The sequence below is a fragment of the Bos indicus genome, chromosome 24, assembly GCF_029378745.1.
Source record: "Bos indicus isolate NIAB-ARS_2022 breed Sahiwal x Tharparkar chromosome 24, NIAB-ARS_B.indTharparkar_mat_pri_1.0, whole genome shotgun sequence".
In the NCBI taxonomy this organism is placed as follows: Eukaryota; Metazoa; Chordata; class Mammalia; order Artiodactyla; family Bovidae; genus Bos; species Bos indicus.
Window position 1 is genome coordinate 23,344,808 of NC_091783.1, and position 27,266 is coordinate 23,372,073.

Sequence of the window (27,266 nt, forward strand, 5' to 3'; positions counted from 1 at the left end):
AGTTGTCTCAGCACCATTTGTTGAAAAGACTATTCTTTCTCCATTGCAGTATCTTGTCACTCCTGTCGGACACTTAGTTGAAAATAAGTGTAAAGTTTTATCTTTGAAATCTCAATTCTATCCCACTGATATATATATCTGTTCTCATGCTGGTACAATGCTATGTTTATCACTTTAGATTTATAGTACGTTTTGAAATCAAGATATGTGAGATCTCCAAATTTCTTCTTTTAAAATATTATTTCAATTTTTCTTAGTACTTTGCAGTACCTATACATTTTAATGTCAATTTCTGTAAAAAACAAAACAAAACAAAACAACTAGGTAGCTTTTAATAGCAATTACATTTACTCTGTAAATCATTTTTGGAGTATTTCCATCTTAACAATATTAAGCCTTCTGATCCATGAACGTGGGATACATATATTTCAGTCAGTTCAGTTCATTTCAGTCACTCAGTCGTGTTCAACTCTGTGACCTCATGGACTGCAGCTTGCCAGGCCTCCCTGTCCATTGCCAACTCCCAGAGTTCACCCAAACTTGTGTGCATCGAGTTGGGGATGCCATCCAGCCATCTCATCCTCTGTCATCCCCTTCTCCTCCTGCCCCCAATTTAGATACTTTAAAATTTCTTATAAATACTGTTTTGCACCTGTCAGTATACAAGTTTTGCACTTCTTTTGTGAACTATAACATTATTAAATCTAAACTTTTACCTAGCATTCTATTTTTTAGGTGCCATTATAAATACAATTATATTTCCTAGTTTGTTTTTGGGTTGTTCATTGCTAATGAACAGAAATGCATTTGATATTTATGTACTGATTTTGAATCTTACCTTTGAAAAAAATCATTTATTAATTCCAACAGTTATTTAGTGAATTCCTTAGGATTTTTTTTATATACAAGAGTATGTCATCTGCAAATTGAGATATTTTTATTTCCTCTTTTCCAGTCTATAGGTGTCTTTTCTTTTACTTGTCTAATTGATCTGACTAGAAGCTTCGATACAATGTTAATTAGAAATGGCTTTAGCAGACATTCTTGTCTTGCCCTGTTCTTAGAGGGAAAGCATTCAGTCTTTCACCATTAAATAAGACACTAGTGGGAGGTTTTTAAAGATACCCACAATCAGATTGAGGATTCCTTTCTTTTCCTAGTTTACTGAGTTTTTGTCAGAAAAGTGTGTGGCTTTTGTCAAATATTTTTCTGCATCTGTTGAGATGATCATATGCTTTTTCCCTTTATTCTATTAATATAGTATATCACATTAATTTATTTTCTTGTGTTAAACCATCCAATATTATCCTACTTGATTATGGTACATAATAATTTATATATATATATGTTTGGATTTTATTTATTAGTATTTTGTTGAAGTGTTTTTCTTTGTGATATATTAAGTGCATTAGCCAAAACTTTCCTTCAGTTTCTTTTTAATTTTTATTTTTTACGGAAGATTTTGATTCTCAGCAAAATTGAACAGAAAGTACAGACATATACTGTACTGTATATATTCTCATATACCCACTGTATCCACACATGTACACACTCTCCCACTGTTAATATCCCAACCCAAAGTGATATATTTGTAATAATAAATAAACTTGCATCGACACATTCTTATCACCTAAAGTCTACTTTTTACATTAGGGTTCATGCTTGGTGTTATATGAAGACATATATCCAACGTTAGTTCCATACAGTGTACTTAGCTATAGGTTTTTTGTAAGCGTTCTTTATCAAGTTGAAGATGTTCCCTCACTTCCTAGTTTGCTGAACTTTTATCATGAATGAGTGCTGTTATTTTTCAGTCGCTAAGTTGTGTCTGACTCTTTGCAACCCCATGGACTGTAGCACATTTGGCTCCTCTGTCTACGGGGATTTTCAGGCAAGAATACTGGAGTGGGTTGTCATTTCCTCCCTCATGTTCCTTCAGTTTTTAAGGAAAAATAAAAGACATTTTTTCATTTTCACCTAGAACTTTATTGAATAATTTATTCCCAGTGCATTCAATGTGAAACTTTTCAACTCTTAATTTGGATATTTTGAGGATATGGGCTATCTCTCATGTGGTATAACACTAATTGTTTTCAATGTCTCGATTTAATTGCTGTCAACTTAAACTAGTCTGCTTGACTGTGGATAAACATCCAGTGAGAAATCTCCAGCGTGAAACTTTGCAAACCACTTTTGACACGCATTTCAGGTGCATTTGTACCTTTCTTGAAATAATTAAGCATAATTTGCCCAAAAAAATTTTTGTGTGTCTTCAGTATTAAAATGCCCACACAAGAATTCACTAAAAATGAATATTTTGGCCAACCCAATAGTTTTGATATAAAGGTAATTCTGACCTCATAGAGTGATTTTAGAAGTATTTTCTCATCGATTTTTCTAGGAGAATTTGTGATGAATCAGCTTAATTTTTTGATTATTTGGTCTAGTAAAACCCTCTGAACTTGTACTTTCCTTGTGAAAAGATTTTTTATTACTAATTTTATCTGTTTACTTGTGACAGACCTATTCAAATTTTCTATTTTTTAAGTTAGTTTTAATGATTTGTATCTTTGCAGGAGTTGTTCATCTTCTGTGGTTATTTAGTTTGTTAGCATACAGTTATTTTTGTGATGTCAGTAGTCTTCCTCTTAATATCCTGAGTTAGTCATTTGTGTCTTCTCTGTCTTTATCTTGGTCAGTAAAGCTAAAGTTTTGTCATTTAAGAAACTTTTTCTAAGACTACTCTTTGATTTTGCTGATCTTGTCTATATTTTTCTATTCTATTTAATTTGTTTCTTTAAAAAAATATTTTCCCCTTCTGCTTGGTTTTACTTTACTCATTTTCTAGTTACTTAGTGTGGAAAGATAGGTCTCTGATTTGTAATTTTTTTGAGGGGGAGTCATCCAGTTTTTTTGAGATACGATTGATAAACAGCACTGTAAGTTTATGGTGTAAGGCAAAATAATCTGACTGATATACATTGTGAAATGATGCCTGCAATGAGTGAACATCCATTATCTCATAGATAAAGTAAAAGAAAAAGAAAAATAGTTTTCCTTGTCATCAAAGCTCTTTTATAACATACATGAGTGTTAATTATATTAATCATCAGATCAGATCAGATCGGTTGCTCAGTCGTGTCCGACTCTTTGCGACCCCATGAATCGCAGCACACCAGGCCTCCCTGTCCATCACCAACTCCCGGAGTTCACCCAGTCTCACGTCCATCGAGTCAGTGATGCCATCCAGCCATCTCATCCTCTGTCGTCCCCTTCTCCTCCTGCCCTCAATCCCTCCCAGCATCAGAGTCTTTTCCAATGAGTCAACTCTTCGCATGAGGTGGCCAAAGTACTGGACTTTCAGCTTTAGCATCATTGCTTCCAAAGAAATCCCAAGGCTGATCTCCTTTAGAATGGACTGGTTGGATGTCCTTGCAGTCCAAGGGACTCTCAAGAGTCTTCTCCAACACCACAGTTCAAAAGCATCAATTCTTTGGCGCTCAGCTTTCTTCACAGTCCAACTCTCACATCCATACATGACCACAGGAAAAACCATAGCCTTGACTACACGAACCTTTGTTGGCAGAGTAACGTCTCTGCCTTTCAATTGCTATCTAGGTTAGTCATAACTTTCCTTTCAAGGAGTAAGCGTCTTTTAATTTCATGGCTGCAATCACCATCTGCAGTGATTTTGGAGCCCAGAAAAATAAAGTCTGACACTGTTTCCACTATTTCCCCATCTATTTCCCATGAAGTGATGGGACCCGATGCCATGATCTTCGTTTTCTGAATGTTGAGCTTTAAGCCAACTTTTTCACTCTCCACTGTCACTTTCATCAAGAGGCTTTTGAGTTCCTCTTCACTTTCTGCCGTAAGGGTGGTGTCATCTGCATATCTGAGGTTATTGATATTTCTCCTGGCAATCTTGATTCCAGCTTGTGTTTCTTCCAGTCCAGCGTTTCTCATGATGTACTCTGCATAGAAGTTAAATAAACAGGGTGACAATATACAGCCTTGACGTACTCCTTTTCCTATTTGGAACCAGTCTGTTGTTCCATGTCCAGTTCTAACTGTTGCTTCCTAACCTGCATACAGATTTCTCAAGAGGCAGATCAGGTGGTCTGGTATTCCCATCTCTTTCAGAGTTTTCCACAGTTGATTGTGATCCACACAGTCAAAGGCTTTGGCATAGTCAATAAAGCAGAAATAGATGTTTTTCTGGAACTCTCTTGCTTTTTCCGTGATCCAGCAGATGTTGGCAATTTGATCTCTGGTTCCTCTGCCTTTTCTAAAACCAGCTTGAACATCTGGAAGTTCACAGTTCACATATTGCTGAAGCCTGGCTTGGAGAATTTTAAACATTACTTTACTAGCATGTGTGTATATTATATCCCTAGGGCTTATAACTGGGAATTTGTACCTTTTAACCACTAATCAGTTCCCCTTATCCCACCCTTCTCAAGTAACCACAAATCTAATTTATTTTTCTGTGACTTTGTTTATTTGCTTTTGGAGGTATAATTGACCTATAACATTATGTTAGCTCCTGGTGCATATCTCATGATTCAGTATTTCTATACATTACAAAATGATCACCACAATAAGACTAGTTCATATACAAAGATATTACATTGTTATGCCTGTATTTCCCATGTTGTAACTCATTTATTTTGTAACTGGAAGTTTATACCTCTTAATTTGTCTCACCTGTTTCACTCATCCCTTACTCCATGTCCCTCTGGCAATCACCTCCTTGTTCTATGTGTCTGTGACTCTGTTTCTATTTCATTATGTTTGTTCACTTATTTTTTAGATTCTACATATAAGTAAAATCAGGGTATTTGTCATTCTCTGAATTATTTCACTTAATACTATCTAGGTCCATCCATGTTTTTGCAAAGGGAAACATCTCATTCATCTTTATGGCTGAGTAGCACACTATTATGTATATGTATATCATATAAATATATATCTTGCTTACCTGGTGGTTGTAATACTGTTTTTCTACCGGTTTCATGCTGCTTTGACTGTTGTATCTTTGTGGTATGATGTGAAGTCAGGGAGCCAGATACCTTTCAGCTCTATTATGCTTTCTCAAGATCAGTGCAGTCAGTTCAGTTGCACAGTCATGTCCACCTCTTTGCGACCCCTTGGACTACAGCATGCCAGGCTTCCCTGTCCATCTCCCGGAGCTTGCTCAAACTCATGTCCACCGAGTTGGTGATGCCATCCAACCATCTCATCCACTGTTGTCCCCTCCTCCTCCTGCCTTCAATCGTTCCCAGCATCAGGGGCTTTTCAAGTGAGTCAGTTCTTTGCATCAGGTGGCCAAATTATTGGAATTTCAGCTTCAAAATGAGTCTTAGCAATGAATATTCAGAACTGATTTCCTTTAGAATGGACTGGTTGGATCTCCTTGCAGTCCAAGGGGCTTTCAAGAGTCTTCTCCAAAACCACAGTTCAAAAGCATCAGTTCTTTGGCACTCAGTTTTCTTTATGGTCCAAATCTCACATCCATACATGACCACTGGAAATACCATAGCCTTGACTAGACAGACCTTTGTTGGCAAAGTAATGTCTCTGCTTTTGAATATGCTGTCTAGGTTGGTCATAACTTTCCTTCCAAGGAGTAAGCATCTTTTAATTTCATTGCTGCAATTGCCATCTGCAGTGATTTTGGAGCCCAGAAAAATAAAGTCAGCCTCTGTTTCCACTGTTTCCCCATCTATCTACCATGAAGTGATGGGACCGGATGCCATGATCTTAGTTTTCTGAATGTTGAGCTTTAAGCCAACTTTTTCACTCTTCTCTTTCCCTTTCATCAAGAGGCTCTTTCATTCTTCTTCACTTTCTGCCATAAGGGTGGTGTCATCTGCATATCTGAGGTTACTAATATTTCTCCCAGCAATCTTGATTCTAGCTTGTGCTTCCTCCAGCCCAGTTTTTCTCATGATGTACTCTGCATATAAGTTAAATAAGCAGGGTGACAATATACAGCCTTGACGTACTCCTTTTCCTATTTGGAACCAGTCTGTTGTTCCATGTCCAGTTCTAACTGTTGCTTCCTGACCTGCATACAGATTTCTCAAGAGACAGGTCAGGTGGTCTGGTATTCCCATCTCTTGAAGAATTTTCCACAGTTTATTGTGATCCACACAGTCAAAGGCTTTGGCATAGTCAATAAAGCAGAAATAGATGTTTTTCTGGAACTCTCTTGCTTTTTCGATGATCCATCAGATGTCGGCAATTTGATCTCTGGTTCCTCTGCCTTTTCTAAAACCAGCTCAAACATCTGAAGTTCACTTTTCATGTACTGTTCACTGTTCAGGCTGAAGCCTGGCTTGGAGAATTTTAAGCATTACTTTACTAGTGTGTGAGATGAGTGCAATTGTGTGGTAGTTTGAGCATTCTTTGGCATTGCCTTTCTTTGCCATCATAGTCAACAAAGAGTCCAAAATGCAGTACTTGGATGCAATCTCAAAAACGACAGAATGATCTCTGTTTGTTTCCAAGGCAAACCATTCAATATCACAGTAATTCAAGTCTATGCTCCGACCAGTAATGCCGAAGAAGCTGAAGTTGAACAGTTCTATGAAGACCTACAAGACCTTCTAGAACTAACACCCAAAAAAGATGTCCTTTTCATTATAGGGGATTGGAATGCAAAAGTAGGAAGCCATGAAACACTTGGAGTAACAGGTAAATTTGCCCTTGGAGTACAGAATGAAGCAGGGCAAAGGCTAATAGAATTCTGCCAAGAGAACGCACTGGTCAGAGCAAACACCCTCTTCCAACAACACAAGAGAAGACTGTACACATGGACATCACCAGAGGGTCAACACTGAAATCAGATTGATTATATTCTTTGCAGCCAAAGCTGGAGAAGCTCTATACAGTCAGCAAAAACAAGACTGGGATCTGACTGTGGCTCAGATCATGAATGCCTTATTGCCAAATTTAGACTTAAATTGAAGAAAATAGGGAAAACCATTAGACCATTCAGATATGACCTAAATTAAACCCCTTATGATTATACAGTGGAAGTGAGAAATAGATTTAAGGGACTAGATCTGATAGACAGAGTGCCTGATGAACTACGGATGGAGGTTTGTGACATTGTACAGGAGACAGGGATCAAGACCATCCCCAAGAAAAAGAAATGCAAAAAAGCAAAATGGCTGTCTGAGGAGGCCTTACAAATAGCTGTGAAAAGAAGAGAAGCGAAAAGCAAAGGAGAAAAGGAAAGATATAAGCATCTGAATGCAGAGTTCCAAAGAATAACAAGGAGAGATAAGAAAGCCTTCCTCAGCAATCAGTGCAAAGAAATAGAGGAAAACAACAGAATGGGAAAGACTAGAGATCTCTTCAAGAAAATTAGAGATACCAAGGGAACATTTCATGCAAATATGGGCTCAATAAAGGACAGAAATGGTAGGGACCTAACAGAAGCAGAAGATATTAAGAAGAGGTGGCAAGAATACTCCGAAGAACTGTACAAAAAAGATCTTCATGACCCAGATAATCAGGGTGGTTGATGATCACTGACCTAGAGCCAGACATCCTGGAATGTGAAGTCAAGTGGGCCTTAGGAGGCATCACTATGTAAAAAGATAGTGGAGGTGATGAAATTCCAGTTGAGCTATTTCAAATCCTGAAAGATGATGCTGTGAAAGTGCTGCACTCAACATGCCAGGAAATATGGAAAACTCAGCAGTTGGCCTTATATAAAACTTTATATATATATAGTTATTTAATATCCTGCTTTAGGCACTACTGATTCTGAGCTCTATTATAAACCAGAAACAAATCAATAAAATAAAATGAAACTAACAAAAAACATCACGCAATTTGCTTTCAGTTTTGCAGTGAACTTAGTCTGCCAGCACTGTTGTTGAAAGAGGCTTTGCCATTTGACTCATTGACTGCAAAATGATTTTGCTCAGGTTAATCACCTTCGTCTGTTGTGTGCCAGCACTGATGGAAATACAGTGTTACTTCAGGTTGAATAAGGTTTGAATAAGAACACTGTCTGAATGTGTGTGTGTGTATTTGTAAGTAGGAAAACCTTTCACTTCAGAAATAAAAATGTATCTATGATGTCGTCAATATTAGACTAAGGGTTAAAGGATAAAAATGGGTGCTCTAGAGATAGGTGGTACTTGGGATCCTCCACTCAGAAGTAGTGAATTCTTTCAGGTGGAGCCATGTAAGATTAAATTTATTTCTTATCTCATTCAAAGCTTACTATTTACTCTTCTCAATCACGTACGGGAACTTTTGGCTCATTGTGGTCTTTCTCTCTGCCATGATGAATCCCCTTCTTCAGCATACTGTCAAATTCTGTTTCTTCTATGAAGGTGCTTTAGTCAGAGATGACATCTTTATTCTCTGAATTGCCCTAGTACTTTTATCATGATCATCAGAATGGCAAAAGCCACGATTTACTGACTGTTCACTAAATGTCAAACACTGGGTTATATCCCGTACATACATTATTTCATTTAATGATTACAGTTCTGTTAAGTAAGCAACATCCCTATTTTATGGGTAAGAAAACAAATTTAGAGAGGTTTAGGTGATTTGCACAAAATACACAACTTCTGAGTGGATGATCCAAATTTTACACCTAGATAATCTCTAGAGCTCACAGTTTTAACCTTTAACACATACTATCTCTTAGTCTAATCTGGATAGAAGAATAGATGAATTTTCTTTCCTAGACTCTATGATATTATGGTAGAGGTTTCATATTATTTCTTTTCTCTAATAACAATGTCCAGTACCCAGGGACACAATAGATATTTATTAGATAAATCAATCTTTGTTGGCATGATTAAATCTGCCAAATATCTCTTTCATGTTTCTTAAAGTTTTATATGTAAATAAAGTATAAAACAAGATATTCAATCACATGTTTTCAATTTTCCTATCTAGATGATTTGGTTCGGTTTATCAAAATGCTTTTGTATAATGAAATTTATGTGTTAATCTTATGTATTTAATACATCTTTATTAATCTTATGCCTTTTTTTTTTTGGTTTTGTTTACAGGATGGCGTAGGGGTAGATGAGAAGCTATCTTTGCGGCGGGTAGCTGTGGTTGAAGATTTCTTTGACATTATCTATTCAATGCATGTGGAAACAGGGCCAAATGGAGAACAAATTCGGAAACACGCTGGACAAAAGAGAACTTACAAAGCAGTAAGTTGAGAAATGAAAATAAAAGAGAAAAAAAGGCATGCATTTTGAAATTTGATATTATATACTTGCTAAAGTTGGGTTAATTATGAATATTCTATCTTCAACATAAATTTTACTGTATCATGGTCATACCCAGCATTTAAACTATTATTATTACTGATTTTATTTTTGTTGTATGTTCACTAAGTTTATTTCATATAGTTCAAATGTGTTTTTAGTGTTATTTTTTTAAAATAAGCATACAATGTGGTTAGTCCCAGTTAAATGCCCACATGGGAAGATTATTTGTATTATATGTTCAATACATAATATATTTTCAAATCATACAATATAAATTATGTACTGGAACAGATGAATGTTTTACTACTACTATTGTCTTAACTGTCCTTCCCCTTCAAATCATATTAATATGTTCAGGTATTTCTTATTTAATAATTATAATCACATGAATAAGAAAATTTTATGTCCTCCTCTTATATTACCTTGTATTAAATACATTTACCCTGAAGGGTATGCATTTCTTAATTTTCCAGTATAGATTATTTTTAAAATGTATTATTTTTATAGTCTAATGCCCTTGATCAATTAAAAATGAAAATATATAATGTTTTTATTGTAAATTATCTAGAATACAGATTTAATTAACTGTTAGACTTTGAAATATTTACTGTCAAAATGAAGTTATATATTATTTCTAAAGTCTCTAATTATACTTACTGTTCGATCTAAACATTTTATTCTAGTTTTTAATTTAATTAAACATTTTATGAAATCATCTTATTATAGATAATTCATCCTTTCTAGGAAAATTGAACAGTAAATCATTCTTTTCCAATATGAGCAAGTGTACATCAGAAATACTTTATCAGCAATCAGAACAATATCCTTTTTTTATGATTCTTATTGAACTTTGCTTTTGGCTACCTTTATATTAACTGTTTTCAGCTATATTTATACACAATATCAGTCTGGATCCATTTTTTTTTCAGATACAGAAAAATGTGTGAAATGCTCAAAGTTTCAAATACAGGTACATATGTTTGAAAATTAGCTACTGAGCATAAGAAATAGCTTCTTTTCCATAACTATTTTTTGCTATATTTCCAGGATCATATTGAATCTTAGTTGCATAATAACCCCTAATACATGTTGTATTTATCTCTCCTTCTCTATGGTTTTGTTTCTTGGCTGTTTCCAGATTGCATGGTTTGTGGGCAGGCACTTTTGTAAGTTTCCTTACATAATTCTGCCACATAAACTTTCTTTTGACTTACATATCCTAGGAGACATTTTTATCATGACTAATGACAATAATCTAGCTTCTTAAATTTTTTTTGTGCAAATTAATATTACTGAACATACTCATTTTGCCTGTCTCCTAAGCCAGGGCTGTATCTCTAGATACTAATAGGAGAAAAAATTATATATTGATCTACTAATATCACTAACTGTATATTCTTATGGTAATGATAATTCATTTTTACAAAATAGCTACCTGAACTTGATAGGACTTTGTAAGGTAGGAATACATAAGTTCAATTGTATTAAATGAAAGCAAACCAACAAAAAACCCAAGTAGCTTCATTGTCAGTAATCATATGGCAGCCAAATCTGTGTAGGTGCCAAAAGCAATTGAAAGTGATTTAATCTTTGAAGTGCATTTACTAGAGACTTTTAATTAAAATAAAAATAGATCATAGACCCAAATCTCTCATCCTATGTTTTACTAAATGTAGAGACACTGATCTACTGCCATAAAACATGCTAAATCCTTCCAATTAATTGGTAAATACATTTCCAATATATATAATTTTGCATTAACATTTTGGAGACATTTTCTGCATTTTGGAGTAGAGATAGATACCAACTTTGAACATACTAATAGTGTCTGAAGCATCACCCATTCCCTCTTGAGAATGTCCTTTTTGAAGATCCTTCTCTTTGCCAAATTTAATTTTTGTTTTTGCAATTAAAGTATTCTCACCTTTTCCTAATACCACAAAGGTTTCTTCTGGCCTAATCTTTTGCCTTCTGGTATCTCTTGATTGAATCCTAATTAGAAAACATTTCTATTTTATGGAGTAATAATATAGGGGAAGAAAAAAAAAACAAACACTGCTGCATTGCCAGCAAAACTGTACACACGACTCTATAATGAATTTAAGTCTAATGTTAAAAGCTAATATAAGTGTTCAACTAATGGGACATCACACTAAATGTAATTTGAAATGAAATGGTTTAGTGCTGTTAGGGCCCTAGACTGTTGGGTCAGAATTTAGTTCTCAATGCTAATGCTGGAATTGGCTAGTCATTGGTAAAATTAGCTAGATACCTACTGCAATTATAATGGTTCCCATTAAGATTATTTTCTATTTCTAACACATTGGCTCATAGAACATGCATGATTATGTTTATTGACTTTCTTTTTCTCCCTTATGCTACATAGCCAAGAAACTATACTTATACAACTAATCATTAAAACGTGTCATATTGTCTTAATAATATTACCAATAGATTTAGTGGTCATTTTATTTACTTTGCCTTTTTTGCAAATCTTTTCTGTGTTTTCACTCTGCAGGAAATGGTGGTCCTTTAATATTGGATTAACTTCTGAATGCCATTTGTTTTTACCTATCTGCAGTATATCATTCCTTGAAATATCTAGTCATTATACAACTTAAATTTTATCGCAATCTGATCTGACTAGAGATAAAATTGGAGGGTGTGTTCTACTACTTATGAGCTCTTTTTAAAAATCCACATAAAATGACACATTTTAGGAATATGTAAAGGCTATCAAAAATAATTTTTTCAGCCATTGTTGAATTCTAGTGTCTTTTAGGTATTTTTTCCCTTTCATTTGTCTCTCTGTATAAACCTTCATTGGTGCATTGAATGTGTTTCCTTCAATATTTTTGAGTTGATTATATACATTAACAGAGTAGAGAAGAAGTGTGAATCATTCAGATATCACTTACATTTGAACTTAAATATATCTTTGTACTGAAGATTGAATGCAAGTATACTTAGCAGGTTGGAAAGTGACTTCAAAATTAATTGTGTAACGTTGTTTAAAAAAATCATGAATGCAGGAAGCTATCTTCCAGTCCTTAACTTTTCTGAAGTCTTTAACTATTGTCTGAATTCCACCTTCAGGAAACAGCTCTTCTCCAGTTGTGTTTTATCTCTTGCATTTTGTCACAGGCTAAAGCACAGTTGGCTTCCCAGAAAGGTGTCTTTAGTTAGGGTCCAATTAAAGGATAAAGTTTCAAAGCTCTTTCTTGCTAAAATAAAATCAAGTGGTGGAAATACAGGAACTAGTGAGAAAAGTCAGTGTTTTCAGTAGACAGAACAGTCTGCATATATACGTGTAAATGTACACATACACATGTAACTTGTGGTGTGAAACAGTAAGTTTACACATATTACTCACATACAGAGCTGCCAATAATTGCATTCATTTAATTCCGAATGGAAAGCATATGCTACAGCTACCAGAAAGTAGAGCAGAAGCCAGGCAGACTCAGTTTTAAATTTCAGATTTAGTACTTCCTCTCTGTGCCTCTTTGGGCCACTTATTTATTTTTTTATTATTTTCCCCTCCTGTTTAGATAATGATATACATGGCATGGTAAAATAAATAAATCAGTTAATATTCATGAAGTACTTGACTTGTGGTCAACTTTTGAATAATGCTATTTCTCCTTTAGCCAATCACTAGTCTTGTACCAGGTAGAAGACAATCAGCATAGCTCCATCATTGTCCTAATTATAATTATGGATGTAATTTCCTCTGCTTGCCCCAATGCTTCCATGTTGGGAAAGAGAGGAAAAGTCATGACTGAGGCATTATTTTGTGTACATCTTATAAATGTCACAGTCTCTGACAGTCCACAGCATAACCAACAGCATATGGTTTGACCAGGCTGAAGGGAAGAACGGAAGTAAGCCAGGATCCCTTTGTTTACAACCTTTCCTGCTAGATGATGTTTCTGAGAATTTCAGTTATTTCTTTGCTTCTTCCCAAGTTCCAGTCTTATGTTAATTTTCAGTTACTCTTCTGAAAAATTTTAAAACTGGCTCTCTTTAAATAATTTACTTTCAATATGAATAGAATATTCCTATTCAGGGATATTCATGGGCAGAGAAATCTGGTGGGCTACAGTCCATGGGTTGCAAAGAGTTGGACACGATTGAGTGACTGAACAGCAACATTCAGGGACATACTATAGAAAAATAATATATGAGCCAGAATGTCTGTATCCCTATTCTGACTTTAGAAAGGAAAAGTATTTATTTTTTTCAGGTCCTGTAACACTTAACCTTAAAACCTAGTCAGCATCATTTTTATCCTGTTCTTTTTTTTATTAATATCTATAGGTTTGGTGCCTTTACTGCTAAGTGGGATATTTTAACTTGCACTGTTTGGGCTAGTTTGTTATGTCAACATTTTCAGAATTCTTGTCAATTGAGAATAAGAGGAATGACAAAAAGTTGCAACCATTTTTACTGTCCAAAAAAAAAAAAAAACAACAACACTAAATTAAAGTTCTGAGAGTTCCTAGCAATTCATCTACCCTCTATTTGGCTTAGGCCACAGTTTTTGAACATGTGAAATGAGCGGGCTATATTTCTATTTTCTTCCAACTCTGAAGGAATTACAGCAATTTTCACAGTACGTGTGGAGCCATTACTGTACTGGGAGACACAAGGAAAACAGTACCGAGGTGAACAAGTTGGCTGGCACAAGAGGTGTTCAAACAGGGAAATGCCTCCTGCTCTTGATAAAGCAGATTGCCTGATGAACATAGCAGAGAGATAGAAGATTTGGGTTTTATTATGATCTAGAGAGCTCTCTTATAAATAATAATAATGATAGTAATAATCATGAAAAGTATCTGTAGTCATTAGACTTCTTTTTTCCAAGTTTTTAAAATAGCAATCAAATAAGAAAGGAGATAAATCTCAAGTGTCATCAGATTTTCACTGCTCTCCATTTTGTTAAAATTTTTGCAGTTATCTAAATCATGTGGTGAGCAGGCCATTACTAAATTTATAATGTGATTTGAAGCTGCAATGCAACAGATGTGACCAGGCCTCAAATTTCATTGTAAACATAAATGATCCTGTAACCATCAGTCTTGCTTGACTTATAGTCCTGTAGTCTGAGACACTACTGAAATAGCGGGTTATAGTTATTTCTGTGCTTAGTGTCAGGAAGGCCTTGATCTCTGAATATCATTTCCCTTCCCTATCACAATACCTTAAGTTTATAATTAGAATTTAATTTCTTTGGATTAAACCATTGACCTCTATATCTTTATATGGACTTCACATATCCTTGGGCAAGAGAAGCTAGAGAATAAATTAGGCTGCTAGCAGTCATTGACATTTTGAGTGATCATTTTGTAAATGTGTTTGTCTCTCATATGTAGCTGGGTTTAGCTGAAAAACAGGTAGGCAAGAAATGTGTGACATGCCATAGATAAACCTACTAATGTCCCAAGTAGCACAATCACCCTGGTTTTTGTATGAGTCCTAGTGTGGCATCATGGGTAGTAGTCTTTGGCATGTATGGTATAGAAGTTGAGAACTCGTGTTAACGAGTGTGTGTGTGCTCAGTCACTTCAGTCATGTATGACTTCATGTGACCCCCACGGACTGTAGCCTGCCAGACCCCTCCGTCCCTGGGATTCTCCATGCAAGAATACTGGAGTGGGTTGCCATGCCTTCCTCTAGGGATCGAACCTGTGTCTCTTGAGTCTCCTGCATTGGCAGGTGGGTTCTTTACCACTAGCGCCACCTGGGAAGCCCATGGTATCAACATGAGGATGAAAAGCCTCTGCAAACCCCACCTGTTTCTTTTTATGAAATATTTGTAAAAGATGAGAGTATTGTTTCAAAATAGAAAGTATTAGATTAAAAACTATGAACATGAAGTAGATTTCTCAGTGGAGGAACTGCCTAGTCATGATTTACGGATAGAATATCAACATGCTGTGTTCCTGTGCCCTCCTCAGATTCCCTTTTACTATTGTCATTTCTTCCTTTTGCTAACACAGATCCAAGTGCATATATAGGGTGTTTCTGAAGCCAAGGATTAAAGAAAATATTCTCTGGGGCTTGGAATTAATTTTATGTCTGTAAACAATCTTCATGGACCTCATGTGAAAAAAAAAGAGCAAAATAATACAACAGTTAAACAGATATAAGTCCCTGTCTTTTTTATGCAGATGACATTGTTTATTTCTCTTTGTTATTAGACCCTGAAATGGCTTAAATAAGCAACTGTTTGGGGTATCAAATAGAAGTAGGAAAAAATTTAAAATTATTCCAAACTCAAATATATTTTATAGACATTTGTTAATATAGAACTCAGTGATTCTGTTATATATTAAGTCAGTGATCTAAAAATATATTTTATTATTTTAAAACTTACTCGGTTATAACTATTTTATGGTACTTTTGTGTGATTCCTCTTGTTTATTTTATCCAATTTACTTAATGCAATTTTTAAAGGTTACTTTCCATTTACAGTTACTACAAAACATTGCTTATATTTTCCATATTGTACAATATATCCTGGAGTCCATCTTATACCCAGTAGTTGGTGCCTCCCTTGCCCCTCATTCTCCCATTTAGTAGGCACTAGTTTTTTCCTCTATATCTATGAGTCTGCTTCCTTTTTGTTATATTCAATAGTTTGTTGTATATTTTAGATTCCACACATACGTGATATCACACAGTATTTGTCTTTCTCTGTCTGACTTATTTCACTTAATGCCCTCCGAGTCCATCCATGTTGCTGAAAATAGCAAAATTTTCCTTCTTTTTTTCCCCTTTTATTTATACCTAGTGTCAAAGTTAAAAAAAAATGGTGACGTCCCTAATGGTGAGGGGCCATATCCATCTCTCATATTACTGTATAGTTTCAGCTTAGTAAAAGGACCATCTCATGGTTTTCCATAAACGCTTGTTGAAGGAAAAATTTCAACTTGTCTCTGTGAAGTCCTTGAATTTTTGATACCAACTAAGTAGTATAAAGATGTTGCTATAAATGGAGATAATGAAATAAGATCAGAACTGTGGCCCATGGCTGTAAAGACCCTGCGCTACTCAGTTCGTGTTGACTTGAACAGCACCCAGGATTTCTGCAGTTTTGCAGGCTCTGAATAAGGTAGCAAAGTTATTTAACCCATGTGCCCCCCTCCCTTTGTTTTTCAGGGAAAGTTTTGATGCTCCATTTAATTATGCTATTGTCTTTGAGGCAAGGTATAAACACATCACTTACATTTTCATACATTGGTTTATTTCTTATCAGATACACAACCATATCCACATATCCCCTCCCCAAGTATAGAGGTTTTATGAAGGTGATTGCTGAGTATTGAAAACAGCTATCAAATTTAAACATGGTACACTTAATATTGGGCTTCCCTGGTGGCTCAGACGGTAAAGAATCCACCTGCGATGTGGGAGACCTGGGTTTGGTCCCTAGGTTGGGAAGATCCCCTGGAGGAGGGCATGTCAACCCACTCCAGTATTCTTGCTTGGAGAATCCCCATGGACAGAGGAGCATGGCAGGCTACAGTCCATGGGGTCACAAAGAGTCAGACACAACTGAGTGACTAAGCACAGAAGCACAGACACATAACTTTAGAGCTTCCTTGGCAGTTTAGACAGTAAAGAATCTGCCTGCAATGCAGGAGACCTAGGTTCCATCCCTGGGTTGGGAAGATTCTCCTGGAGAAGGGAATGGCAACCCACTCCAGTAGTCTTGCCTGGAGAATTCCATGGACAGAAGAGCCTGGTGGGCTATAGTCCATGGGGTCACAAAGAGTCAGACACAACTGAGTGACTAAACACACACACACACACAAAATGTTAAACCTAACTTTCATGTAGGAATACTCATTATTTTTGATAACTCAAAATTACTCAGACTAAGCGTAAGCAGTCAGATGCATAAAACCAACTCAGAAGTAAAAAGTAAATCAGTGGCCTGCAAATTAGAGTTATTAAATAACAATCCTAAAACAGAATAATAATGTTCATTCATTTGTCAGAATTGATTTATTTCTTATACAGCTCTACTGAGAATTAGCCCAGGTGGGCAGAGTAAGAGTGCAAATCCTTTATACTCAAATTTTCTTTTATGTAGTTGAGACCGTCAAAATATTTAAGAACTCATCCAAACCAGGTTATCATCAACTAATGTCACAAATTCTGTCATTGATACTTTTTGTGTTATTGTGAATAGATATATTCCTTGAAAAGGAATTAACCCTTTGGGAAAACATCATTAGTTCTTTATGTCCAGCTTGATAAATTGCTACTTCAGTGCACCCTTGTGGTGAAAATGTGCCAATGCAGCTTTTCAAACTGCCCAGGACAAATAATACTTTCTAGTGGATGATTTGGAGAAGGCAATGGCACCCCACTCCAGTACTCTTGCCTGGAAAATCCCATGGATGGAGGAGCCTGGTGGGCTGCAATCCATGGGGTCGCTAAGAGTCGGACACGACTGAGCGACTTCACTTTCACTTTTCACTTTCATGCATTGGAGAAGGAAATGGCAACCCACTCCAGTGTTCTTGCCTGGAGAATCCCAGGGACAGGGAAGCCTGGTGGGCTGCCATCTCTGGGGTCGCACAGAGTCGGACACGACTGAAGTGACTTAGCAGCAGCAGGCAAGTTTTATGCATGCAGTTTTTGCATGTGTTAATTGTAGGGTTGTTTTGAGGCTCATAAGTATTTATGTATGTAAAGGTGTAAATGTAATCATTGGTCCCAACATGATATTTTATGTACACATTTTTATATTTAGAGACATGATATTCTCTAAAAATTCAAAATTGTTTGTGAGGTGACAGATGCCCAAACGCCTTTTTGTCTACTAACTAGATGTTGAGCAGCCTCTTTGTTTGTATCATCTATGTCCTCAGTGGCCCGTGGAAAACATCCCCCCGTGTTTTCATTCATGACTTTTCCAGAATTGAAAGTACTATTCACTAACTTCATCTGCAGCAGTTTTAGTCATTTTGTAAGTAACAAGTGTCATCCTTTTCCTGTTTTTTTTTTTTTTTCTTCTGTTCATCTGCTCTTCTCCTCCCCCTCCCCTCCCCCTCATTTTCTGGGAATGTCCTCTGCCATAATACAGCCGTGGTTGAGCATGGCTCTGCTCCTTGGCCCTAGCAATCGGAAAGGAGGTGAATAGTGAAAAAATGGATTCCAAGAATTGGAATTCAGAACAAATTTTTTTTTAGTATTTGGTGTTCAAATATTTTTAGGCATTCCTGGGCACTGTGATTTGGTATATGAAATGTATCCATTGATTTGCACAGTTATTTGTACAGTCTAAAGCAGCATTTCTCAGTAGGGCACTACAGACTTCGGGACCAGATAGATGGCATTGCCCCAGGTACTCCAAGATTTATCCTTAACCCCTGAGTGCTAAGTTCCAGCAACACAGTTCTAGTTATTCCTTGTTTTCAAAAGTCACCCTGGTGTGCCTGACACACAGTGAGGCCAAAGAAACCAAAATGCTGGAGCAGAGAAAGTTTTATTGCATGACCACACAAGGAGACGAGTGGTTGGTGCCCTAAATCCTCTGAACTCCTCACAGACTCTGCACATTGCATATGAAGCAGAGATATCACTTTGCTGACAAAGATCCCTAAAGTCAAAGCTATGGTTTTCCCAATTGTCATGTGTGGATGTGAGAGTTGGACCATCAAGAAGGCTGAGCACCGAAGAATTGATGCTTTCAAACTGTGGTGTTGGAGACTCTTGACAGTGCATTGGACTGCAAGGAAATCAAACCAGTCCTAAAGGAAATCAGTCCTGAATATTCATTGGAAGGACTGATGCTGAAGCTGAAGCTCCAATCCTTTGGCCACCTGATGCAAATAACTGACTCATTGGAAAAGACTCTGATGCTGGGAAAGACTGAGGGCGGGAAGAGAAGGATGTGACAGAGGATGAGATGGAGGGGTGGCATCACTGACTCAATGGACTTGAGTCTGAGCAAAGTCAGGGAGATGGTGAAGGACAGGGAGGCCCAGCATGCTGCAGTCCATGGGGTCTCAAAGAGTTGGACACGACTGAGCGACTGAGCAACAACCTGAGGGTTGTGTGACTCACGGCTCTCCTTAGTAAAGTGAAGCCTAAGCGTCTCCATTTTTCTTCTGTTTCTCCTAAGATGGCTAAATCTTGACTGTTTTGGGTGACTGTGGCAGCAATATTCTTGACTACGTGTTTTAAAAGAAGTACTACTGTCCCTCTCCTTTGCGGGGCTTAGTAAGGGTAAATTTAAACCAAGGAAGCTGAAACAGGAACCCATGAGAACTTGACCATGCCACTGAATTCTGGACCAAAAAAAAGTTGAATTCAACTTGTTCTTTCCTAAGCCCCAGCAAAAACACTAATATATCACAGAAGATAGAGGAAGTCAATTTCCCCACACTTCCATGTGTGTAATTCTATATTTAATGAAGCTATTCATGCTGCAAGTCACTGAATAAACATTTGCTGTGTGGAGTCATTTTATTTACATGCAACAGTTAGGGATTCTCTTTATTTTACTTTTAGGAGCCATGTATGGAGAAAAACTTTTTTAGTGTCCATCTGCTCATTTTTTTTTTCATCTAATATAAAGATTCTCTGTTATGACAATCTGTTCCTTAATAGCCAGATATTCTAACAGAAGAAGAAACACAAAAACATTACCCACAACTTTGGAAATATAATTCCAGTTTATTGGACTCTCTTTTTGCTGTAGTCACATTTGCACAGTTCATGGCTATTTTAATTATTGCAAAATACAACTCCAAGTTAAAGATGTTCATCATTTTCCTAAAGATAAAAATAGAAAATAAAGTTCTTTTCTGCAAAGCAGTATAGCTAAATTTTAAGTGTCATCAGTGAAGCAAAAACTATTTCTTATAAAAATGAATTAGCTATAATTGACTTAGATAATTTCTATTTCTTGTTTGCCTGCATCCTGATTTGCTAATGTACGGTGATGTCATGCTCAGCTCATGCGATGTGGCCCTGGAAGGGTGTTACCTCTCTCTTTTCCTCCTCTGGTTTCTTTTCATCATATAGCATATTTCTGTGCCTCTGCCCAAGTTCACTGCCTTTGCCTCTTTCTTTGCCCTTGTACCGTTTCCCTAGCCCTGGAGGCTAGACTGCACTTGATTCCGTTTTTATTCCCCTCGCCCTTCATCTGAAACATTTGCCTCAGAGTTCCAACTTGCTTTTAGCTGTCTAAAGTTTGACCTGAACTGTCTAAGAATAGTCTTGCCCGCTTTAGACCTCCTTTGAATTTGCAGCCTTCCTTTTAAACTCGACCACATAACCACCATCTTCTCTCAACACCACAGCAAATGTCTTTGCACCGACAGACTGTATTCCTGTGCTTTAGACCAGTATTTTTCACATTATGTATCATGACCCATTCGTGGATTTTCAGGTGAATGTAGTGAGTTGTGGTAACTTTAAAAAAAAAGAAATAGAGAACATAAATGATATGTTTTACTGTAGAAATGTGTATATGTGCTAGCTTAGGATGTAAAATACATTTCTGCCTGTGCTGTTGGTCTAAAAAGTTGGAAAACATTGCTTTCAGTGAGCACTGTGATTTCAGATTGCCTGCAGATGCCCAGTAATCACTTCCACCTACCCTGCTTCTCACTTCTGCTCTTGATATATTCTTAGATCTTCCTGGCACAACAGTTTGTTCCACATTTAAAATTATCTTCGGGCTCTAACCCATATTTTCATTCATCTCAGTTAAATGTACCCTACAAGGTTTCCAGATTTAACAAATGAAGATACAGAATGCTCAGTTGTATTTGAATTTCAGATTAGCAATAATTTTAATATGTTATTCCCAATATCACATGTTTATCTGGAATTCACATTTAATTGTGAGTGTTGTATTTTATCTAGGAACCTTTGTGTGCTAAGTTGCTTCAGTCATGTCTGACTTTGTGCAGCCCTATGGGCTGTAGACCCCCAGGCTCCTCTGTCCATGGGATTCTCCAGGCCAAGATACTGGAGTGGGTTGCTGTGTCCTCCTCCAGGGGCTCTTCCCAACCCAGGGATTGAACCTGCATCTCTTGTGTCTCCTGTTTTGGCAGGAGGGTTCTTTACCAATAGCACCACCTGGGAAGCCCCTTGGAATCTTAATCATATTTAAAAATCAACTCAAGATATTCCTGACTGGGGCACCCCTTAACTAAATGAAAAAGACAAGAGGACCTGATAAATGGGTGTGATGACTGAATATAGAAAATGATCAGAGAAGAACAAAGGGAATAGTAGGCACTGATATAAACTGAAAAAGGCATATTGGAGTAATTGATGAATACTGGAGTGGGTAGCCTATCCCTTCTCCAGCAGCTCTTCCCAATTCAGGAATCAAACTGGGGTCTCCTGCATTGCAGGCAGATTCTTTACCAACTGAGCTATCAGGGAAGCCCCAGCAACAGTACCAGAGTGTAGCAAAATCAGTACTATGCGATTGATAAGAACCCAACCAAAAAGTTGAGTACCCACCACCAGGGGGCAGTAGAAAGTTCGAGGGGGCTAAAGTGCAAACCTGGCAGCATCCTAGTTTTGATATTGAAGATGTTAAGGCCCAGGTGTTCAGTTGGTTAACAGATGTATAGAGGTCAAATAGATACAGTGTAACGGGAAGTCTTGCTGAAATGGCAGTTAGGATTTGGAAGCAAAAATTGCCGAGGGTCAGAGTAAATGCAAATTTGATCAGACAACCTAAATGTCTGCCTTTTTGTTTAACTGATTATGTTGCTATGAATACACTTTTTACCTGAGAGCATTTATGATGAATCCTGATCAAAGCATTTTTTGGAATCACATTAAAATTAGCCAAAAAATTAACAACAAGTGATTATAATGATTTCCTATTTGTTGTTCAGTAGCTCAGTCTTTTCTGACTCTTTGAGACCCTATGGACTGCAGTACACCAGGCTTCCCTTTCCTTCACTATCTCCCAGAGTTTGCTCAAGCTCATGTCCACTGAGTCAATGATGTCGTCAACCATCTCATCCTCTGTTGCCCCCTTCTCCTCCTGCCCTCAATCTTCCCAACATCAGGGTCTTTTCCAGTGAGTTGACTCTTCATATCAAGTGGCCAAAGTATTGGAGCTTCAGCTTCAGCATCAGTCCTTCCAATGAATATTCAGGACTGATTTCCTTTAGGATTGACTGGTTTGATCTCCTTGCTGTCCAAGGGACTCTCAAGAGTCTTCTCCACATTGCAGTTCGAAAACATCAATTCTTTGATGCTCAGCCTTCTTGATGGTCAAACTCTCACATCCATACATGACTACTAGAAAAACCATAGCTTTAACTATAGGGACCTTTGTTAACAAAGTGATGTCTCTGCCTTTTACTACACTACCTAGGTTTGGCATAGCTTTTCTTCAAAGGACCAAACATTGTTTGAGTTCATGGAGGCACTCACTGTCCACAGTGATTTTGGAGCCCAGGAAAATAAAGTCTGCTACTGTTTGCATTTTTGCTCCATCTATTTGCCATGAAGTGATGGGACCAGATGCCATGATCTTCAGTTTTTGCATGTTGAGTTTAAAGCCAACTTTTTCATTCTCTTCTTTCACCTTCATCAAGAGGCTCTTTAGTTCCTCTTCACTTTCTTCCATTAGGAATGTGTCATCTGCATATCTTATGTTATTAATATTTCTCCCAGCAATCTTGATTCCAGCTTGAACTTCATGCAGTCTGGCATTTCACATGTTGAACTCTGCAAAAAGTTAAATAAGCAGGGTGACAGTATACAGCCTTGATGTACTACTTTCCCAACTTTGAGCCAGTCCATTGTTCCATGTCCAGTTCTTGACCTGCATACAGGTTTCTCAGGAGACAGGTAAGGTGGTCTGGTGTTCCCAATGCTTGAAGAATTTTCCAGTTGGTTGTGATCCATAGAGTCAAAAGTTTTAGCATAGTCAATGAAGCAGAAGTCGATGTTTTTCTGGAATTCCCTTGCTTTTTCTATGATCCAAGGGAATGTTGGCAATTTGATCTCTGGTTCCTCTGCCTTTTATAAATCTAGCTTGTACATCTGGAAGTTCCATCATGTCTGGATTGTGAAACAGTTACCAACAGTTGGTTTCAATTATTTAATATGGCCAAGAGTATTAGTGGTATAGAACCATACCTAGCAGTATTCAGGGATAATTTTAGTGCCTATGCCTTTAATAGATATTTGTTCAAGGTTTAGGTGAAAAATGTCTTCACCTATGTAAGACTGTTTCCATGTGCCACTCCCCTGATTCAGAAGTTCCTCTGTAGAAGTATAATGATGTTCACTGCTTATCTTTTCTCTTGCATGAACTGAGTAAAAGAAAACTCAAATAAATGTAAGAAAACCACTGGTTAGACTTTATACTTTCATACCACATCTGTAAAAGTATCTGGGCCAAAAGCTATAGTGTTGGTAAGCTTTATATGTATATGCCACATGTGTGTATATATACATGTATGTTTTTTTCCTAATTCCCTCTCTTTAGATGTATTCAAAAATATACAGTGTGTAAACCAGATAGAGTGGCCCTTGTTGAACTGGAGATAATGCCCGTAAATAAGATTTTCCTTCCTCAGATAGGGATCTCTCTGGACTGTGGTGTCTTTTTGAATCAGGACACATGAGGTCCTGATCCATATGAGTATTTGGATTTATAGACTCTATTCAATTACATTTTAATTTTATTAGTTTTAAAAAATAAATGTTCTGCATCTTCATCATGCAATTATGTACATTGCAAGTGGTATGTGATAAAACATCATAATGAATGAAGTGAATGAAAGTCACTCAGTCATGTCCGACTCTGTGACTATACAGTCAATGGAATTCTCCAGGCCAGAATACTGGAGTGGGTAGCCTTTCCCTTCTCCAGGGGATCTTCCCAACCCAGGGATCGAACCCAGGTCTCCTGCATTACAGGAGGATTCTTTACCAGCTGAGCCACAAGGGAAGTCTAAGAACACTGGAGTGGGCAGCCTATCCCTTCTCCAGGGGATCTTCCCAACATTGCAGGTGGATTCTTTACCAACCGAGCTATCAGGGAAGCCCAAAATACCACAATATTAAACATTAAATATCACAATAGGGTTATGATAAATGTCATTATGAGACTGTTTCTTTATACATGATCTCAAGAGTTTCACAGAAGAGAATGTTAAATATTGGGCCCCAAAGGCGAGTTCTTCATTGGGTTTACTGTATGATACTTTGCAAAAAAAAAAAAATTAGTGTTACTATTCCAGTGAAATAAAGGTGTTACTTCTTTTTTTTTAAATTCACTTTATAAAGCTAATGTGGAGAAGGTAATTTCAAAAGTAGTGCGGTTAAACCAACTTTATTTTGCTCTAAAATTCAGTGTCTGAAATGGAGCACACTGTTTACAAAGGCATCAAGCTGTGGAGTAATGTTACTTAACAATGAAATTCAGCACTTGCCTACTATTTTTCCAAATTATTAACATTTAGTAGCAGCAGCAGCACTAATTCTGATTATTTTTGCTAAGACCTTAGTGAACTTAGGACAAAATGGTGTGATTCTGGTTGATAACTCTTATGATTTTAGCATTTTTTGTTTGCTAATGCTCATGATTTACCCATGTCAAGCAATGTCTCTATTTTAGTGCATGTGTTAGGTTCAAATCTTAAACCAACAATAGCTTCTCTGCTGGTGAATGTCTTTGAACAATTACAGTCTTATTCCTTTAGAAATAGGTTATTTACACTCCTTCTTGTGTGTGTGTGTTGCTCAGTCGTGTCAGACTCTTTGTGACCCTATGAGCTGTAGCCTGCCAGGCTTCTCTGTCCATGGAATTCTCCAGGAAAGAATACTGGAGTGGATTACCATTCCCTTCTCAAGAGGGTCTTCCTGACCCAGGGATCAAACCCTGTCTCTTGCATCGCAGGCAGATTCTTTACCATTTGAGCCACAGGGAAGAAGAACTCCTTCTTGTGCATTCTATTAAAAATGGACCTCCTCTGCATTTAGTTGCTGGCTGTTACAATATTACAGCATTATGACAAAGCCATTACTTTAGCCTCAGTTCTGTTGGAACAGAACAGATGGCCAGTTAATTTCCTCCAGGTGGAGCTCTGTATTGTTACTGCAGTCTGATGTGTTTCTCGTGGAACTCTGTAACCTGAGACAAGGTACAGAGCCCTTGACTGGCCCTTATATTCAAAAGGGTCACCGCAAACCAGTCGGAGCATTTTATACTTTAAAGAACCTCACTCCAGGGAACATTATAAACATTTTAGTATAATTAACCTATGCTGTGAGGTTAATATTCCAACTCTTACGGATGAGACAGTCTCTCTCTTTCATTTTTAATACTGATGACCAGGAGAGGCTGTAAAATGTGGTGATCAAAAGTGAATAAAAGGTAGGCTCTGAAACCAGAGCTTGTCTCTTCTTGTTTGATAAATTGTACAACCTCTCTGAAGCTTAGTTTCCTTGTCTGTTAAACAGAGATGATAATGGTGATGATAGGCATCTATCCCTGGGACTGTTGTGAGCATTAAACGATAAAATCCATATAGAATTCTTGCTTAGTATAATTATTATTAAGTACCCAATTAATGGGAAACACACACATAATATAATTTTAGGAAAGCATTTCCTTTTCTGCAAAATAGCCAAAAAAAGTTAAAAGTTGTCACAGAGTTAACAAGAACCCTAATTTAGAGAACTGTCAATTCTCTACCATTTCAGGAGCCAAAGAATTGCAGGTTTAGGGACAAGCTGAGTCAGTTTTGGGGACCTTTCTATTGAAAATGCTTGGAAATTCAACACAGTTAAAATTAGAATTCTTAGGACTGGGCAGGAAGGACAGGACAAACAGTCCCGTTAAAATAATTTTTGTCTGTTATCAATTTTGCTGTTAATTTGCAAAACCTTATGGCTCGAGTTAATGAGATAACCTTGGATCGTGTAACTGTGACTCACACAATCTGGAAAAGTATAGCAAAACAACAGTTTTTATTCACTTATTGGTTTTCTTTTAAAATGTTTTGACTTTTATTAAGCTCCTATTTTACTTTTTTTAACTTTTTATTTCGTGTTGAAGTATAGCAATGCTGTGACCGTTTCAAGTGCACAGCAGAGTGACTCAGCCATACATATACAAGTGTCCGTTCTCCCACAAGCTCACCTCCCGTCCAGGCTGCCACGTAACATTGAGCAAAGTTCCCTGCACTGTACAGAGGTCCGTACCGGTTACCATTTTAAATATAACAGTTTCTTATTAAATTATTTTGAGTAATTAATTTCAAAATTTTTTAATTTCGTATTACCCACGTAGTCAGATCCCAGAAAGAAAGGAGACTTATTTCTGAGTATAAAACTGTGCTATTCCAAAGTAAATGTAAGAAGACTTTAGGAATTACGTATATGATCAAATTTATGAGATTTGGACACTCATTTAACTGTGATTGACTTAAAATTTCAGTTCTTTTGAATAAGTTACAGTTTTACCTTAATAAGTTTTTGAGGGGAAGGTGAGTGGCACTTGGGAACTGCCATTGGTTTGATACTTTTTGGATTAAAAAACTGTTTCTTCTTCCTTCACAAAGGCAGGGGCATTGGCAAGGTACAAATGCTCATCCTCCTTTCAACTACAGTATTTGTCAGTAAACATTTCAGAAATAAGTTCCTGATAGTTTTTTTACATTTTATATTTTAACCCACAAGTGTGTAAGATCAATAGCAGTGCCCCTTACAAGGCTTAATAATTAGATACTCTTCAGGTGGATAGGTTTATCATTAGATTACTAATATCATCTTGGTTCTAAATGCTGTCCATTCATAGATGCTACAGTTTAGTTATTTTTATGTAGAAGTATTACCATATTTTTAAATTGGAGAGGTGATTTATACTTCTTAGAATGCTAATGCAATTTATTATTTTCGGCATTCCTGATGAGTTCTGGTCCTAACGGACTTAGAATATAATGTGTTCATTGAAGACACTATCAATGTTGTCTAATACACAGATGAATTAAA

The 27,266-nt window shown here is 36.8% G+C and overlaps 1 protein-coding gene across 6 annotated transcripts in view; it reads left to right on the forward strand.

The window, feature by feature from the left end:
• NOL4 (nucleolar protein 4) overlaps window positions 1-27,266 on the forward strand; it is a 464,847-nt gene that overhangs the window by 110,755 nt on the left and 326,826 nt on the right. For 3 of the 6 annotated variants that reach the window (XM_019986452.2, XM_070778758.1, XM_019986453.2), the window contains exon 2: window positions 9,051-9,200. In XM_019986452.2, the coding sequence (XP_019842011.1) occupies window positions 9,051-9,200 (150 nt within the window). Of the gene's footprint in view, window positions 1-9,050; window positions 9,201-10,167; window positions 10,231-27,266 lie in introns of those variants that run through there. The other 3 variants (XM_070778763.1, XM_070778760.1, XM_070778762.1) reach the window with 3 other exon arrangements.